The sequence below is a fragment of the Myotis myotis genome, unplaced genomic scaffold (genome assembly GCF_014108235.1).
Source record: "Myotis myotis isolate mMyoMyo1 unplaced genomic scaffold, mMyoMyo1.p scaffold_m19_p_2, whole genome shotgun sequence".
Taxonomy (NCBI): domain Eukaryota; kingdom Metazoa; phylum Chordata; class Mammalia; order Chiroptera; family Vespertilionidae; genus Myotis; species Myotis myotis.
This window is the reverse complement of record NW_023416324.1, coordinates 15,076,393-15,095,023: the sequence shown is the minus strand read 5'-3', so window position 1 is coordinate 15,095,023 and position 18,631 is coordinate 15,076,393. Positions and strand designations below refer to the sequence as shown.

Here is an 18,631-nt window from a genome sequence, read left to right as displayed (position 1 = left end):
TGCTAGGGTCTTCGCATACCTTAGATAAGCAAAATCAACAAAGAACTCTCTCTCCATGGCAACGGCTCTCCCCCACCCCCCCTTTTTTTTTCTCTGCTGTAGCTGTGGGGTTAACATTCACAGGAAAGAGTCCAGGGGTCTTTAGCTCTAAGGACTTCTTTGTTCTATTTCTCTGGCTACACAAGGATTGATATGTCCCCGTCCATGGATTATTATCTGTCTCCCCCACGAAAGGGTTACTTGGGGACCGCTGGGCAGTTAAACTTTTTGTTTGTTCTGCAAGGGGAGCGAGGGAGTGACTCCGGCAGGCAGCCTCCTGGTGAGACTTTCCTGCTTTCTCCCCGCTAGAGGTTTTTTCTGTCTCAGTTTCAGCCTTCCTTGAGCTTTGAGAAACTACTTTTTGCTTGTTGAAAACAGCCCAGGAATCTGCGGGGGCAGAGGGCTTACTACACGCCCCCCCCACCCCCCAGCCTCTACCGAGGCTGAAAGCGCCCCAGGCATTGGTAGCGGCACCTGAGGAGGCGGGGGTGGCAGCGGCTCGGGTGGGGCCCCCGTTAGACAAGCTAAGATAGCTAGAACCGCTGGTGTTAGGGAGAGAGGGAATGTCTCCATTCCGTTACCTTTACTCGCCTGCTCTGTAACTGCGCGTGGAGTGTAACTGAGTGTAACTGAGGGGGGAAGGTTTTCCATTGTTACAGAGGGGCACTCACCCGTCCCAACGCTTGCCGGGGTCCCTGTTCATGGCGCCAGAATGAGGCAGGGGGTCCCGCGGGGGTGAGGCCGACGGAGTCCTAACGAAGCATGCCCGACTCCGGAGATCAGGTTCAAGACACAGATCTGAACTTTATTGTTTAAGTACAGGGACATATATAACATTCCAGACCAAACGCTTGGGATGCAGGAAGATGCAGCAGCTGGGCATGTGCACAGGCCCCTTGGCTCCCCTCCTGACCTCTCAGCGACTGCTCTTCTTCCTTTTAGGTAAATTTGTGGTAGATTCCTGAACCTGCAAACCCAGAGGTCTTGTCAGTAGTCTACCCTGCCATGGCAGATGCTCCTTACTCCCCTCCTCCAGCTTCAAGGGTGCCCCATCGAGGCCTCCCAAGGAAATCCTCTATATGTCTAGCCTGCCTAGTATCCTCTCTGAGCTTGGGAGCCCAGGCTGTGGAGATTTACAGTCACAATCAGATGGTGTGAGAAGCAGAAACTAATGTGGTGTGTGCCTTTTTCTCCCCAAGAGGCTTCCTGCTCGACAGGACCCAGGGGTCCTTTGCCATCAGTGGGCATAAGTATCTGCCACTAAGCAGGAACGGAGCTGGCTCAAGTCTCTCTAAGAAAGGGTAGAGTTGAGGGCACTAGAATCAGAAGTGGCTCAATGAGAGGAATCTGATGGATTCCCGGGCTTCTTAAAGAAGGAAAGGTGGAACTTAACCAGATTGGCCAATTGGCTGTGACTGCTGGGGCTAAGCGTCTAGGGTGCGGGCCTAGGAATAGACAAACTTGGACTAATTCCTCAGAGACTAGGCTGGGCTGGGCTGGGCTGGGTAGAGTGGCGGGGTGAGCACAGATCAGATAGGAGAGGGAAACGGCACCTTTTCCCTGTGGACGAGCGCAGTGATCAAGTCTTGCTGGCTAGTCATCTCATGCAGGTCCATGGAGGACTTGCTCTCCATCGACTGGACCGACAAGTGTCTCTGCAATAGCTCCTCCTCCTGCTCCTGGTTGAAGCGTATGGAGCGCACCTCCTCCACTATCCTGGGGGCGGAGCGGTGAGCGCGTTCAGGGTAGGGGAAAAAGGGGCAGTCCTCCCACCTGTTCCTTGGTGTCTGCCCCCATCACCCTTGCTCTTCAAGCTGATAGAGATCCAGGCCAAGCCGGGAAGTCTGGATTCCAGCTCCTCCATAAGGCTGGAGAACTGGGCAAGCCACTTAACCTCTCTGGGCCTCAAGGACCACAGTATAAAATGGCGAGGACATAAGGCCAGAAGAATCTGAGGCTCTGCTCAGTCCTAACTCACGGGACTCGGGGGTACCCCCAGTAGCCGCCCTACTTGTTGAGCTCATTTCGGATCTCTTGGTACTCCATCAAGTTCTCCTGTATCGCCTCGAGCACCAAACAAAAGTTGTCACAAGCACTTTCGGAGAGGTTGGACAGAGGGCCTCCCACAAGCGGCTCTTGGGGAAGGCCAGACATCTCCAAACGGGCCACCTCGCAGTGCACCAGGGGCAGGTCCTTATTCCCATACTCCTCCACATCTGTCTGGGAAAGGGGAAATGGAGAGGGGAGAGACAGCCCAGCCGGCACCCCCTGCCCCAGCCCCTTCCTGCTTGGCTTCAGAGAGGATGAGTCTCTTAGGACACCAGGATTCTAATGTCCCTCATTTCAGCTTCAACCAATCTTAGCCTTCTCGCTCCTGCTAAATCCTACCCAGCAAACTTCTAAAGCCCATCTGCTCCCAATTCACAGCTTAGTGACTTCAACACTGTGGGAACTGCTACACCATTCACCTCCCCAGCCCTTTGGAGGTTCTAACCCTGAAAAAAATAATTCTGTAGCTAACATGTAGTGAGTTCTTAGTATGTGTCAAGTACTGTTCATTTACCCATGCCATTCTCGGAATAGTACTTTGAGGTAAGTACTATCATTATTCCCATTTTACAGAAGAAGAAATCGAGGCTTAGATTGGTTAAATGCCCTAAGGTCATCCAGGCTACTCAGTTTGAGTTGTCATAGAAATAAAACATCTAGGAAATCCACAGCCCTCAGAAGCCCCAGTTGGTGAATTGACACTCAATGTGGGAAATGATGCCTCTGGGTCTCAGGCTTGGCTTGCTCCAGGCACTTGAGTGTGTGAGCACACACACACATACCCCTATGCTCAAGTCAGCACTCATACATACACTCCCTCTCCTCCCTCTGCCCTCCCCATCTCACTCACCTCACTGAAGCCTATTTTATCCTGTTGTCCCTGCTCTCCTGCCTTTATCATTTGCTCCAGGTTGGTGGTTACCACGACGACCAACAGGTTGATGCCAATAAGGGCACCAATAGTGATGAAGGTGATAAAGTAGAAGGCCCCCGCAACCTCCATTGCGTAGTCCCTGGTCTTTGTCCTGGAGATGGCAGGTAGGGGCCCTGTCACCGCCCTGGCCCTTTGAGCTCATTTCCTCATCTATGAATGGGGAGATTATCTCAAGGCTACTAGGGCTTCTGCTGCCTCACTGCTACTGTGACATCCAATGCCTGCTTCTAATTGTACTGCCAGACAGCAGGGTCCTCAACCCACCCGGCAAGGTGGGGATTTGTACATCAGCATTATTACGTTTAATCTATTGGCTATACTCTTTCTTATTATAAAAGACAATTCAAGCTCATTATAGAAAGAGCAGAAGGAAAATATACAGGAAAAATCCCACCCACTGTTAATACCTATTATAAATATCCCATAAAATATTCCCCAAATAATAGTGTGTGTTCTCTCTCCCCCCACCCCCCAGTGTGTGTGTGTGTGTGTGTGTGTGTGTGTGTGTGTGTGTGTGTGTACTATGCCAGGTTCTATGCTAAGCGATTTATATTGATCCTCACAGCAATCCATGACATAGCTAATATTGTATTGTAATCCTCAATTGACAGATGAGGAAACTGAGGCTCAGGAAAGTAATTTGCCCAAGGTCATATGGCTAGTGTGGTAGAGTAAAGACTCAAAAGCCCAGTCCACCTTTATTGCACACTCTGTGGTTTCTCTACCACCTAAATCATAATGGATAATGATAGTAGAATCTCTTTACCAATTGAGCTTCTACTTTCACATGAAAGGAATTAAAAGATATCATCAGTGGGCCCAAATTCCTGGAGTGGACTGGAAACAAATATGTTATAGTCTTAATGGGAAAGCGGGAAAGGACAGAACCCAGGCAACCATCTGTGGCCAAATGTGACCTTGGGCAGTGAGTCTAAGAATCAATGAAATGAGGCCCTAGGTTCCCAGGAGTCCAGACAGTTTGGTAGGCTCCAATGTGGACTGGGAGGCTGCCCTAAAGCTCTAGTGCAACCACAGACAGCTCCTGTGCCCAAGGCCTGCCAACCCGGCTATTTAGCATGATGGGAGAAATATCCATGAATAGGCCTGTGGTGGGACTTTGATTGGTTGGAGTTTCAAGGGGACAAGGCTTCAAGTAGTCCACAAACCCAGAGGCCCCGGACCCAGGCATCTCTTTTCCTCCTTTAAAGCCCTGACACCCGTTTCCTGCTGGGCCATCCTCATCCCCAGCCCTGGAGCTCCACACCCACCTGGAGCCCTTTTCCCTCTCCAGTTGGTATTTTGTTTCACGAGAGCCCAGCCCCTGCCTTGCCTGGATGGGCTGGGGATCAGAAGCCTCACAGGGACTCACTGAAAGTCATTGTAGATGTCCACCCAGCCATCTTGGGTGATGCAGATGAAGAGGGTGTACAGGGCCACCTGCATGTTCTGGAAATGCTTGGGCACGAATGCACCAAAGAGAGTGACCCCAAACACGGAGAACACCTGCCAGAGAGACCAAAGACCCATCTGACTTCACACAAGAGCCTTGGAGACAGCACATACAAATGAACGCTGCCAAGGGAATCACAGGGATTTGGGCCCATAAGCCTCTCCTCTTCTCCAGACACCCCTGTATCCCCAGTGACCCATGACCTGTTCAGGGAAGGGGAGTGGCTGGGGTGGGGGAGGGACTGACCAGCATGAAGAAGAGGATGAGGGCCATGATATTGGCCATGTCAGGCACCGACTGCAGGATGACGCGAATGATCCGGGCCAGGGGCTCCACAGACATGCACACATGCACGAGACGAAGGACCCTGTAGCAGAGCCTCTCAGGGATGCCCCTCAGCCTTTCCCAGACCCCTCCTCCTCACTGCCACCCTACCTGCCCAGACAGGCAGAACTACCCCCAGTTGGTAATAGCCCCCCATCTCTTCCCCAGGGTCCAGGCAGGTCCCCCTCTTTTCTCCAGAGTTCCCACTCACCTGAGGGTGTAGGTGATAGAGATGACATTGAGTTCACTAATGAAGAACCCCAGGAGCAAGATAAAGATGATAAGGAAGTTGAGGATGTTCCAGCCGTCCTGGGGGGTGGGGTGGGTCAGCCCCAATGGGGTCTGTCAGGCCCAGCCCATGGAGACATCCCGGGTCTGCCTTCCCCACCCCCCAAGGATGAGGGGATCTTCTCACAGCAGGGCCAATCATCTGCCATTCACTGTTGTTACTCATTCTGTTGCCCACAAAACATGTCACCCAATAGGCATGCACTTGCTGTCTCATACATGTGTCAACAGCCAAGTGCAGTCTCAGAGACACACAGTGCATGATCGCACATACATACAAGCTAGTTCCTCAGCTGAGCACCCCCGTGGTTGGTGCACTGCTGAAAATGGCCTTGTCCTACAGTTAAGTGACAAGAGAGTGTTGGGATGCTCCAGCCTTTGTGTGACACACACTCCAATTAATAATAAAAGGAAAATAAATACTAATGAAAACATTAAAGACCACTGCTTCAGTAGTCAGTTCAGTGGTGAACTAGCTCTCACTGTATAAGAGAGACAGGACATTTTTACAAGCCCTTTGTCTTATAAGGCACAGACTCATCTAGGGGTGGGGATGGGGGAAGGGCGCTCCCAGAGACGAAAATTCAACCACAATGACTAAAGAGGGGACTTTGCTCTATTTCACAAACAATATGTGCATTGACCTTTTGACCAGTGATCCCACTTCTAGACACCTGACCCACAGAAACTCTAGTTCAAGTACAAAATGACATTTGTATAAGGTTGAAAACAACCAAAGTGTCCAGCAAGTGGGCCCTGGTTGAACAAACTATTACATATTCATTCACTGGAGTAGTACCGTTGAGCCATAAAAAAAAGAAAAGTATTGACATAGAAAGTTTGCCAAGATCCATTAAGTGACAAAAGCAAAGTGCAGCCTTAGCTGGTTTGGCTCAGTGGATAGAGCATTGGCCTTCAGACTGAAGGGTCCCTGGCTCAATTCCAGTCAAGGGCACATGCCTGGGTTGCGGGCTCAGTCCCCGTTAGGGGGCATGCAGGAGGCAGCCAATCAATGATTCTCTCTCATCATTGATGTTTCTCTCTCTCCCTCTCCCTTCCTCTCTGAAATCAATAAAAATATATTTTAAAATATTAAAAAAAATCAAAGTGCAGCCCTGGACGGTTTGGCTCAGTGGACAGAGCATCGGCCTGTGGACTGAGGGGTCCCAGGTTCGATTCCGGTCAAGGGCATGTACCTTGGTTGCGGGCACATCCCCAGTAGGAGGTGTGCAGGAGGCAGCTGGTTGATGTTTCTCTCTCATCGATGTTTCTAACTCTCTATCCCTCTCCCTGCCTCTCTGTAAAGAAATAAATGGAATATATTAAAAAAGAATCAAAGTGCAGAACAGTGACAATAGTGTGTTACTGTTAGGAAAGGGAGGACTAAAAATATATACTTGTTTGCTTATGATTGCAAAATAAACAGAGGTAGGCTAAGTAAGAGAATATAAATATACAGAGATTACCTAGAGAGGGTGGGGGTGGAGAGAAAGGAATGAAAGCAAGAATTCTGTGTGTACTTTTCAATATAGTTTTGACCAATATGTATCTGTAGTAAATATTTTTTAATGAAAAAAATGTTCTTAAATTTCTTGGGTAGTCTAATAAACACAAGCTCGCCCAGTGTCCCAAGTTCAGAATGTCTGTGCCTACACATCCACAAAGAGACACAAGTCTGCCTGTCTAAAGATTCATCCCTCTACCCATCTGGTATTAAACTCACACTATATGCCAGACCCTGAACCCAGAAAACCCAGAAGCCATTTAACCAGCCAAGGAGGTGAGAAGCAGTGTGTGTGTATGTGTGTGTGTGTGTGTGTGTGTGTGTGTGTGTAATGCAACTACAAGCAGTTTGGTGCAGCTGGAACACCAGGGTGAGGCCAGGAGTGATGAGGCTGCAAAAATAAGCAAGGATACTTTGGCTTGTGCCTTAGGAAGATCACTTTAATGGCAGGTGGGGACACAGGAAGCCATAGCAACATCCTGGTGAGGGAAGACAAAGCAAGAGCTAAAACAGGGATAGGAGAAATTTGACGAGATCGGGGCGTTCAGGGTGGTATGGCCATACCATAGACAGGGATAGCAGAAATTTGAGAAAGATTTAGGTGGTGAAATAGTGATTAATAGGCTGTGGAGGTGAGGAAAAGGAAGGAGTCACGCACAGATGATAAAAAAAAAGGGGGGGGGGGAGCCCGAAACCGGTTTGGCTCAGTGGATAGAGCGTAGGCCTGCGGACTGAAGGGTCCTGGGTTCGATTCCGGTCAAGGGCATGTGCCTGGGTTGCGGGCACGTCCCCAGTGGGGGATGTGCAGGAGGCAGCTGATTGATGTTTCTGACTCTCTATCTCTCTTCCTTCCTCTCTGTAAAAAATCAATAAAATATTTTTTTTTAAAAAAGGGGGGGAGAGCTGGGGACAAAATTGGGGATCCCTATGTGACTGGGTAATATTTGAGATGTTAATTTCCAGACTTCCTGCCTTCCCTGTATTTATCCCTTTCTTTCCTCTCGACAACCCCTCCACCACACCCTTGCAACAGGGATCAGATTTTGTGTATTAGGATCCAGGGGGAAGGGTGGGAGTAGGGAAGGAGGCAAAAACAGCTTCTAACCAGCCCTGGCTTTTGGCACTGGTAGCTTGGCCACAGAGGAAAGGTTAGGTTTGGGAACATTATGTCAGCCAGGGGTGATTTTGCCCTCCAGATGACATTTGGCAATGTCTGGGGACATTCTTGGTTATCACAACAAGGATGGTGCTAATGGTATCTAGTGGGTAGATGCCAGGAATGCTGCTAAACATCCGACAATGCATGGGACAGTCCCCACAACAAAAAAGTATCCAGGCCTAAACGTCATTATTGTAGTGCTGAGGTTGAGAAGCCCTGGCTGATGGAATGGCTTGGAGGAACACAAGATCCTCATGCTTGCTTCAAGTCTCCTGTGCTAAGAAACTCTGGGACAAATCCCTAAGTGTTGCTGAAAGAAATCTCAGGAAAATGAAGGAGGAATGTTCCCTCCTAGTAAGTAGATGTCTGCCTGCATCCTAGAGCTAGTTCTGAAAAAGCAGTGCAGGGAAATGTTCACAAAACCAAGGTATCTGAGATATGTCAATACGAACCATCCTATTCTTTTTTAAAAAAATTGATTTCAGAGAGGAAAGGAGAAGGAGAGAGATATAGAAACATCAATGATGATAGAGAATCATTGATCAGCTGCCTCCTGCATGCCCCACAATGGGGGGATGGAGCCCACAACCCAGGCATATGCCCTGACCGGGAATTGAACCATGACCTCCTGGTTCATAGGTAGATGCTCAACCACTGAGCCACGCCGGCCAGGCTCCTTTTTCTGTTAATAAGCATCCTTACAAGTGTTGTTTGCCCAAAACAGTCTTTAAGACATTCAGACTTCACAATTTTTGTTCTAGATTCTACATTCTGTGTTCTATGAAGTGAAACCTCTAACCCATGGAAAGCTTATAATTCGAATTGGTTGTTCTAGTAACTATATTTAAATACTTCCTTTTTTTGAGAGGGTTCTTTTTTGGGTAGTTTTTGTTTGTTTGTTTTTGTAAGCCTCTTCTCGAAAATACCCAAAGGCAAATAAATCCCTTGGCTCCTGAAGTCCTATTCAAACAAAGAGTTTGATTTAATGTAACTTTCAGACCTATTCCTACAGAGACAGCTCCTCAACATTCTCCAGGACAGGGCTCAGCCAACTCTAGGCCAGGGGCCAATCTGGCCAGCAGCTCTTTGTTTGTAGAACGCTCAGGCTAAGAATGGTGGTGGTTGTTGTTTTTAATTGGGGCGGGGGGGGGGGGGGATCTAAAGAATAGCATGTGGTGACACATGCAAATTATATGAAGTTCAACTCTCAGTGTCCTTGAGTGAGATTATTTGGAGCACAGCCATGGTTTTTTTTTTTTGTTTGTTTGTTTTTTTAATATATATTTTATTGATTTTTTACAGAGAGGAAGGGAGAGGGATAGAGAGCCAGAAACATCGATGAGAGAGAAACATTGACCAGCTGCCTCCTGCACACCTCCCACTGGGGACGTGCCCGCAACCAAGGCACATGCCCTTGACTGGAACCGAACCTGGGACCTCCCAGTCCACAGGCTAACGCTCTATCCACTGAGCCAAACCAGCCAGGGCACATGTTTATTCACCTATGTGCTGCCTACAGCTTCTCTGTGCTCCCACTGCTGAGATGAATGTTTGCTACAGAGACGAGGGCCCACAAAGCTTAAAATCTTTATCTGGCTCTTGATAGAAAAAGTTTGTTGACTCCTACTCTTGAACCCTGTAAATTAAGGTAAATGCTCTCAATCTCATTTCCTATATAAGGACATCAAGGTTTTCCCAGGATCACAGAATGGGGGAAGGCTGGAGCAGAGACTGGGACCCAGGGAAGCTGCACTTCTAGTATAAGTTACTATATCAGACATCTCAGAAGTAGTCTCTCTCTCTCTCTCTCTCTCTCTCTCTCTCTCTCTCTCTCTCTCTCACACACACACACACACACACACACACACACACACACACACCTCTCAATCTTCAGGGCCAGGAGCACAGAAATGGGGACTGGACGGGGTACACTTCCTAAGGAGGGGTAAGGGCGATGGCAGGTAGGGCCCAGGATCTCACCTTCCAGAAAACCCAGAAGCCATTTAACCAGCCAAGGAGAACCTCACAGATAAGGATGGTCAGCACAATGTCATCTATGGTAGCGAAGAACTCATAGTGCTTCTACATGGAAGACAGAGAAAAAGAGAGGGACAGAGAGGTCAGTGGAGTGGGGGACTGGGCGGGGCTAGGGAGAGAGGACATCGTGGGGGGAGGGAAGGCCCATATTCCTGCTGCTCTTCATCCTCAGCATCTTTGTAACTCTTTTATTTTATTTTATATACTTTTAAATATATTTTTGTTTATTTCAGAGAGGAAGGGAGAGGGAGAGAGAGAGAGAGAAACATCAATGGTGAGAGAGAATCAATGATTGGTTGCCTGCATCTCCCTATTGGGGATGGAACCGGCAACTCAGGCTTATGCCCTTGACCGGAATTAAACCCCAGGACCCTTCAGTCCACAGGCCGACATTTTATCCACTGAGCCAAACCAGCTAGGGAGGTAGCTCCTTTAGAGCACATTCTTCATGTACATGCCAGGCACCTTGCTAAGACCACTATGCATTATTTTGCTTTACTGTCACCATCATCCTAAAAAGTAGGCTGTATTCTCATCTTACAGATGAGAAATGAGTGGTGCCCAAGGTCAGACAGCAGTAAAGATTGTTGTCCAGCCCTGGCAGGTGTGACTTGGTTGGATGTTGTCCGGTGCACCAAAAGGTTGCCAGTTCAATTCCCAGGTGGAGCACAATTCTGAGTTGTGGGCTCAACCCCTGTTATGGGGCATGAAGGAGGCAGCCGATCAATAGTTCGCTCTCACATCAATGTTTCTCTCTTTCTCCCTCGCCCTTCCTCTCTCTCTAAAAATCAATTTTTAAAAAAAAATAAATTGTTGTCTGACTACAAACCTTTGCTCCCCTGGAGTAAGGATACTTGGAAAAGGGAGACTGGGAGAGGCAGAACTGGCTCCAGAATTGGGAGGAAAAGCCCTAGCCCCTGAGATAGAAGACACCAAGTTCCATCCTTTCTTCTCTGATTGTCCCAACCACTCTTGCTGCCCCAGCTCCCAAATCCCCCAGGCCAACCTGACCCAGCTCCTGAGTATCTACTCCAGGACATTTTGCTGGATGAATGGATTGTGGCCAGATGACTTGATGACTGAATTCTGTTTAAACCCCAACTCACTTTCACCCAAACTAGATACTACTCCCTTAGCTCCCCGTAAGCTGTGACGCCACTATAGTCTGTGACTCTATTAATAGCTCCCAGACCCCTGGCTCTACCCTGGCAGTTACCAAAGTCACCTGGACTCCTCCCTTTCTTCACTTCCATGGCCAATAGACTCTGCCCCAAGGCTCGCTGCCACACATGAAAGCCTCTTGCTACCACACCTTGCCATCACCCCCATCCACCAGCTGGGAAGAGCTTCTTTTTTTTTTTTTTAAATATTTTTTTATTGATTTTTGACAGAGAGAAAGGGAGAGAGATAGTTAGAAACATCGATGAGAGAGAAACATTGATCAGCTGCCTCCTGCACACTCCCCACTGGGGATGTGCCCGCAACCGAGGTACATGCCCCTGACCGGAATCGAACCTGGGACCTTTTAGTCCGCAGGCCGACGCTCTATCCACTGAGCCAAACCGGTCTCGGCTGGGAGGAGCTTCTTAAACCCAGATGAGAGGTTAAGTTTTATGGGTTCCAAATTCCCAAAAAGCATCAGGGGCCAGGGATGTCTGCCCGTAACAAGGAAGAGCTTTCTGTCCCCTCATCTGTCACCTCAGTTCCGCCCCACTGGACACTGAAGGCAATAGGCTCCCCTATTTATAGAAAGAATTTCCTAAATAGTCCTCCTGCCTTCTCCAAGTCATGGGCATCTATGTCTACATCAGAGTTGCCTTCTCCACCACTAGACTTCCATGGTTCCCCATGACCTTCGGGGTAAGGTTCAAATTAGTCTGGCGTTCACAGGCTTCTAGGATTCGACCTCCATGACACATATCCTATACCAGTGCTTTTACCATTTTTGACTAGGACCCAAAATAAGAAATCTATTTTACTTCTTACAACATCCATCTCTCTCTCTCTCTCTCTCTCTCTCTCTCTCTCTCTCTCTCTCTCTCTCTCTCTCACACAATTTCTATTCAATTCTTTTTCATCCTACTATTTCATTCTACATCACAATGTTAGTATCTGCACTCTGAATTGATTTCATGATCTATCAATGTATGCGATCTGCCTCCCCATCTACTCATCTTCCAAATCTAGCAATAGGATTTCTGTTAATACCATATCAAGGTCATAAAAGCTAAATCCAAGGGGTACTTAGTCCTTACTGCCTTGTCTCTTAGCCACATCTGCCATTGTGCCCACTCCCCTGAGCGGACACTGTCCTGGGTTTCCTCCCACTCCTCTGGCACGCCTTCTCCTCAGTTTCCCTTGTACTTCCTCTTCCACTTTCTGCCCTTTACTTACAGGTTCTCCTCTAGAGCTCTGTGTTGGCCTGTTCTCGCTCAATTCTCTCTCCCCAGGCAACCTCATCAATTCCTTTAGCTTCGGCAACTATCCACCCAGATGCTGGCAACTCTCTTGTCACCATCTCCATCCCAGTGTTCTCTGAGGCATTTCAGAACTGACCTCTAACCCCTCACTATCTCTGTGTGGATACTGCATGGGCACCACAGACCCTACACAACTCAAACTGAACTCAGCATCCTCCCCAAACCTGCTCATCCTATGTCCCCATGTCCCAACAAAAAGCACCAGAAACTTAACTTCTTGCTCTCCCTGTGTGTACGTGAGGTGGTGACAGATGTTAAACGAGGCAGCACATGTCAGTGCTCACTAAGTGTTTGCTCTAAAGTAAATCAATCTATAAGGCCCATGGATCCAACTCCTAGGGAACTTCAGATGCATGTGACCTCTTTTTACCTACTGTCATTAGCCTGGTCCAAGCCCCATCCGCTTTCACCTGAACATTTCCAACACGATCTTGCCTGCTTCACTGTTTCCCATTCTTGATACTCCCCCTTCCGTAGCCCTCACTGTGGCAGACGGTCAGTTTTGTAACATGCCTGGTCATGTCACTTCCATGCTTTAAACTCTCCCCTGGCTTTTCAATGACATGGGATAAAGACCATCCTCCTTGACACAACTTAAAGGCCCTGCCCCTGACCACCGTTCTGAACTCATCAGCCACTGCATTGAACATTTAAAAAATATTGATTTTTAAATAGCACAATCCATGTATGTTGTATATTCCTTGTAAGAAAAAAGCACGAGACCAGTGTCACACTGGACTTCAAGTTGGACACACAGAACACACATGCTATTTCTCCTGCCCCCAAACACTCTTCCTCACCTCTCTTTGCCTGGCCAACTTCTACTCATTCTTTATTCTCTGCTTAAGTGTCCCTTTCTCCAGGAACCCTTCCTCAATCCATCAGGTTTGATGCCTTCTCCATGTGCTCTGACACTCAGGCATTTATGATGACGTGTTTGTGTCTAAGACAGAACTGCGTCTGTTGTGTTCATACCTGGAACCCTAGCCCTGAGTACAGTGCATGGCACACAGCGATTCTCTCAGTGACTAGCGAGTGAAATGGGATACCTTTGCCCTAGCCGTTGTGGCTCAGTTGGTTGGGCATCCTCCCATGCACCAGGAGATTGCTAATTCCATTCCCAGTCGAGGGTACATGCCCAGGTTGTGGGCTTGATCCCCAGTACAGGAGGCAGCCGATCAATATTGCACTCTCACATCGATGTTTCTCTCCTTCTCTCCTACTCCCTTCCTCTCTATCTAAAAATCCATTTTAAAAAATCTTATAAATAAATAAGGGATACCCTTCCCTACAAGGCATCTGTTTGCCTGCCTCTGCTCACACCATTTTCCCCCTGCCCTTCCTGTACAAATGCAATGTGTTCCTCAAAGCTGGGCGCCCCCCCCCCCCACAATGTCTTCTTTTATCTCTAGACCACTGGAAGGTCAGTGCTGGCAGGCCCTGGAAGAGCAGCCAATCCAATCATTATGGACAGAGGAGGATCCTGAGGCCCAGAGAGGGAAGTGCCTTACCCAGGCCCCCATTAGGTCAGTGGGTGCAGAGGTCAGGCTAGAGTCCCACCTGGCCAAGGACGAAATTGGTGCGGAGCGCGACGGTGATGGCATTGATCACCAGCAGCGTGGCCAGCAGCAGCTGAAACGTCCAGTGTTGGAGCAGCTGCTTGACATACATTTGAGTGATGAACTCCTGCATATCCCAGGCATCCTGGGAGAGGGCGAAGGACCTTCCTTCAGGCAGGTATCACCGTAGGAGGCCTCTGCCTGGATGTTTGCCCTCAGTGAGTGGGGTTCTCTGAGGAAGGCCACTCTGGGGAAAGGGGCCTAAGAGGGAATCATGGTATGGGGTATCAGTGTAGAGGTTACTACCTAAATGGCCCACTGCTGGGGGATCTTTGTCGGGAGTCATTACAAGGGAGACTCTTTTAGGATCTCTGTTGGGAGGAGACTGTCATAGAGGGGTTCCTATAGGGGGCACTGACAGGCAATTCTAACATATCATGGGGGTGTGACTGCAGGGATTACTTCTGGGGAGTGTCCTCTGAAAGGACATTTAGAAGGCAAAAGGGACAGAGTGATTATGAAGCTTGTTGCCTCATGGGCGCAGCTGCAGAAGGGTCCCTGTGGGGGAGGTTGGACCACCTCGTTTTTACCTTTGTGTCAATAATGTCTCCGCGGTCGATAAGCACTTGCTCCTCTGGCCAGAAGTAGGGATCATGAGGGGACCTCTGCAAGGGTGAGGAGAGGGCCCATCAGCGCAGCCCCTATCCCTCTGGACCCAGCACAGTCCTCCTGTGCCCCACCCGATCCTGGGATGCCCAGATTAAATGGTAGAGCCAGGCAGGGGTCATCTACCATGATACTCATAGACTTGATAGTCCTTCGCTGCCATTCTTTATCCTGCATAGTTGCTCAGTCTCCTCCCACTCTACAAAGAAACTTTATTCTATGCCGGCTTGCTCCCCCTCGTGGTGATATCATAGAGGCCTCTGTGACTCCAGTCATTTGCATTCCACCAAGGAATTCCAGTCCTGAGAGAAGTTCCTCCGACTGAATTCTCTTGCAACCCCACCGAGAAAGCCAGGGACACTAAGGACCTTGGCTGGGGTCAGAGGTCAGAGGCACAGAGCAGGTCAGGTCTCCTCTACAACCTGGATGGAGAGGAGTATGTCCCTACTCTAAATCCAGGAGCTGGAGGTGACACTGGGCTAAGGAGAGGAGAAAAATGTTCACCTCAGGAGCTTCCTCCTAGCTGACTACACCCGGCACCTCTCCCCTCTGGCTATGCCATCTCACCACCCTGGTCTCCAGGAGCCCACCCTGCCCTTCATGCAAGGTATGTGCCCCATCTAGTAAGAGGCTGGTCTCAGCCTCACTTTGTCTCCCCTGCGATGGGACGGGAAAGCAAACCTCTGGTCTCTAAAGGGCTGGGACAGATGAGCACGAGTAGAAGCCATCGGGAGCCACGGATTAGCAGTCCTCATCCTGGTGGACAGGAGCTTCACGCACAGCCCGGGCCAGTGGGCAGGCCAGTGGGCTAGTTACCAAGAGCGCTCATCCCTGTCAGTTTTCATCCAGTCCCCCTGGGGAGCCAATTCCTGACTCTAATATGGAAGTCAAGCACAGATGTGGATTCATTTTAGAGTAATTGACTTTATTTGGTTGAAGTGTCTCTTGTGTAAAGTCAGGAAGGCCTGTACAGACCGGTTTGGGGAGGGAGAAGTGCCAAAGGACTGAGGGAGGCAGGTGTGCACCCCCACAGGTCAGAGGACAGACAGGAGAGAGTTTCTTTCAGCCTTGCCTCCCACTCTTTTGTTGCCAAGGTGGGAGAGGGTGGCACAGAGATCACATTACATTACCCCACTCCAGGAGAGAAGGGAGCAGAAATGGTGGCCACTCAGGCAGAAGGGGGTCGGCTGGGGTAAAGCCTGAGGCCAGAGGTGGAGGTGGTCCTCGGGGCCAGAGGTCAGGAACTAGATGCTGGTCAGAGTCAGAGGTTGCTCTCTGGGGTCAGGTGGCAAAGATGAGAGTGCTCCTCAGGGTCAGAGGACAGGGCTTGGGCAGAATGTTCTCTGGAGCCAGAGGTCAGGACTTGGGAGCTACTCTCAGCCTGCACCACGCCCCACGCCCCCGGGCCCTCTGAGTAGAGCTCTTGGTTCTGCTCTTTCCACCTTCGGAACTTCTCTCCAGTCAGCTCAGGGTCACCCAGCACTTCTTCCAGGGCCTGCAGCTCCTGCAGCTTTGCCTGTAAGGAGAGTCCCTTAGGGGCCATGATCGCCCAGGGAAGGTGGCAGAGCCTGAGTCCAGAGCTAATTTTGGAGTCTAGTGCAGCCGTGGGCAAACTACGGCCCGCGGGCCGAATTCGGCCCGTTTGAAATGAATAAAACTAAAAAAAAAAAAAAAAGACCGTACCCTTTTATGTAATGATGTTTACTTTGAATTTATATTAGTTCACACAAACACTCCATCCATGCTTTTGTTCCGGCCCTCCGGTCCAGTTTAAGAACCCATTGTGGTCCTCGAGTCAAAAAGTTTGCCCACCCCTGGGATAGTGCCTAGAACACAGCACAGGCCCAGTCTAGACCTGGTTCTCAAATCAGGAACCTAGAACTTGGCCAACTCCACAACTGAGCCCAGAGCTGTGGGCCAGCAACCAGAGCCAAAAGCGTAGAGCCCAGCGCCTGCCACGCCCAGGGCCCCCAGCTGACCTTGAGTGTGCTCTGTAGTGCCCGCACACGGTGCACTCGCTCATTGAGCTGGGGGTCTCGGTTGCGCCGCATGAAAGAACTCCGCCATTGTTCATGAGTGAGGGGCTGTGGCTGGCCCAGGAGGGACACGCCACCCTGCCTCAGCCCCCGCACCATTCCTTCCAATGTCCCCTCACTGCTGTCTGTGGGGGAGGGGGGGGAAGCAGGATGAGGATGTGCCTGTCCCAGGCCCAGCTCTCCACCTCAGCTCCCACCCCCAGTACAGCACCTGTTGGAAGGCCAAAGGAGGTCCGTGGGCTGCCCTGCGTAGGGGTGGCTGCAGGTGATGTGTCTCCATGGGGGGGACTCCCAGCTTGGCCCAGGCTGGGCTGTGGGCACCGTGGAAGGAGAGAAAGGTATCAGTCTGAGCTCTGTGCCCTGCTCCTCACCCCCCAACCAGTCCCCGACTCACCGAGGCTGAGCGGGACCCAGCCTCATCGTCAAGGTCTTCTACTTCTGTCTCACTGTAGCAGTCTGGGGTGGACAGGAGCAATTGGGGAACCCACTAAGCTTCACATGGTTTTGGGGGGCCAGGAAGGGGGTGAGGGCATTTGAATTCCTAGCCTCCATCCCAGGAAAGGCCGAAGCTCAGGTGAGACACAGTGAGACCCACCCCTGTGAGCACCCACCTTCCTCTCGGGGTAGGGTGGCCTGGCCCGGAGACTGGTACTTGGAAATGCAGGTAATGAGATGGCGCACCCACCTGTGGAGGGGCAAATGGGTCTGAGGGAATTTCCAGGTACTGTATGCCAAGGGCCTTTCCCCTACATCAGCGATTCTCAACCTGTGGGTCGCGACCCCTTTGGGGGTCGAATGACCATTTCACAGGGGTCGCCTAAGAACATTGGAAAACACATATATAATTACATATTGTTTTTGTGATTAATCACTATGCTTTAATTATGTTCAATTTGTAATAATGAAATTGGGGGTCACCACAACATGAGCAACTGTATTAAAGGGTCGAGGCATTAGGAAGGTTGAGAACCACTGCCCTATATGATCATCTAATCTAATCTTCAGAGCAACTCTGAGAGGCAGGAACTCTTAGTAGTCCAGTTTATAGATAATGAAACTGAGGCCTAGAAAAGTGAGTGCCTTGATCAACCTCTGTCAGAGAGCTGAGATTTGAATCTAGGCTCCCAGGCACTCATGCGGAAGTCTGGGAGTGGAGAGGGTGGCACTCACATGCTCAGATCCGCCAGGGTATCAGCAGCAAAGATGAAGGGTTTGTACACGTCATGGGTGAGCTGGAACACACTGCCAGGGAGCAGAGGGCCTTCACTCAGCCTGGGTGTGCCCATCTAGAACCTGGAGAGGCTGCACCAGCAATCCCAGCTCCCTGCTGCCTCCACCCGACCCCTGCCGTCACCCTATCTCTCCCTTTCTCTTCCCACCACCCAGCCCGTCACACCCAGGACTTAACTATTTTTTCTTCTGATCATGCCCACTTTCCAGGCTGTAGTTGGAGACATTGATGAGGCCCTCAGCCTTCTCATCCTGGGGGGATCACAGTGAGGGTCAGCACGAAGCCCCAACACTCTCAAGGTCATCAGCTTCCTGAGGCCACATCCCAGGGGGCATCTCCTGGGCTCTCTAACCACAAACCTCTCGGTGTCAGGAGCTCAGGGCAGAAATTTAGGGGGAGGCGGTGTGTGACCAAGGAGTGCCTTTGAGCCGGGAAAGGGGAGCCAAGGAGATCCAGACAAACGGCCGCAGAAGAGGGGGCTGCTCCCACATTTGTTCCGTCAATAGGCACAGACGGAGCTGCCTTGGACCACCGAGCCCTGCAGAGGCTGCCCTCCCTCTGGCTTGCTTCCTCCTTTGCGCCCGACTGACCCTCAGGTGCTGATTTCTCCGGAAGCCTTCGCCGCTCCTCGGGCTGGACTGGCCACCTCTGTGGGCTTCCCACCCCCATTCCCCGGGCTTTTCCTTTGTCACAGCGTGTGTTCCCTGCACTCACCACCCCCCCCCCCCCCCCCCCCCCCCCCGAGCGTGGATTAGCAAGAACTCCTCTGTGTCCTCGGTGCCCAGCCCAGAGCTGAGTACCAGCGGGCACCTGCATGTCTGCTGAGGAAGAAGCAATGGAATGAATAGCCTATCACTAGGACGGACAGAATAACA

At 50.3% G+C, this 18,631-nt stretch overlaps 2 protein-coding genes across 4 annotated transcripts in view; both read right to left on the bottom strand.

Moving 5' to 3' along the window:
• Nucleotides 1–818: 818 nt before the first annotated feature.
• CATSPER4 (cation channel sperm associated 4) lies at nucleotides 819–15,217 on the bottom strand. The gene is made up of 11 exons (XM_036347128.1): nucleotides 15,137–15,217; nucleotides 14,414–14,488; nucleotides 13,825–13,968; nucleotides 9,728–9,829; nucleotides 5,008–5,105; nucleotides 4,719–4,839; nucleotides 4,392–4,525; nucleotides 2,939–3,113; nucleotides 2,051–2,259; nucleotides 1,593–1,755; nucleotides 819–1,006 (listed from the first exon to the last, which is right to left on the bottom strand). Exons 1-11 carry the CDS (start codon nucleotides 15,215–15,217, stop codon nucleotides 956–958), a joined length of 1,353 nt encoding a protein of 450 aa, XP_036203021.1. The 3' UTR covers nucleotides 819–955.
• A 176-nt stretch (nucleotides 15,218–15,393) lies between these two features.
• Nucleotides 15,394–18,631, bottom strand: part of CNKSR1 (connector enhancer of kinase suppressor of Ras 1) — a 12,701-nt gene continuing 9,463 nt past the window's right edge. For all 3 annotated transcript variants that reach the window (XM_036349656.1, XM_036349655.1, XM_036349654.1), the window contains 7 exons: nucleotides 17,934–18,007; nucleotides 17,696–17,767; nucleotides 17,137–17,210; nucleotides 16,920–16,981; nucleotides 16,737–16,836; nucleotides 16,469–16,650; nucleotides 15,394–16,005 (listed from right to left, as the gene is read on the bottom strand). In XM_036349656.1, the coding sequence (XP_036205549.1) occupies nucleotides 15,751–16,005; nucleotides 16,469–16,650; nucleotides 16,737–16,836; nucleotides 16,920–16,981; nucleotides 17,137–17,210; nucleotides 17,696–17,767; nucleotides 17,934–18,007 (819 nt within the window). In that variant the 3' untranslated portion in view covers nucleotides 15,394–15,750. The remainder of the gene's footprint in view (nucleotides 16,006–16,468; nucleotides 16,651–16,736; nucleotides 16,837–16,919; nucleotides 16,982–17,136; nucleotides 17,211–17,695; nucleotides 17,768–17,933; nucleotides 18,008–18,631) is intronic.

Excerpts from the sequence above, each read along its gene's own strand:
- CATSPER4 (XM_036347128.1), bottom strand. The coding sequence starts at position 15,217 with ATGGCTTCTACTCGTGCTCATCTGTCCCAGCCCTTTAGAGACCAGAGG. Across the intron at positions 4,526-4,718 it reads TCATCCTCTTCTTCATGCTG|GTGTTCTCCGTGTTTGGGGT; the intron begins GTCAGTCCCTCC and ends TCTCTCTGGCAG. Across the intron at positions 2,260-2,938 it reads ATAAAATAGGCTTCAGTGAG|ACAGATGTGGAGGAGTATGG; the intron begins GTGAGTGAGATG and ends CCCCTTTCCCAG.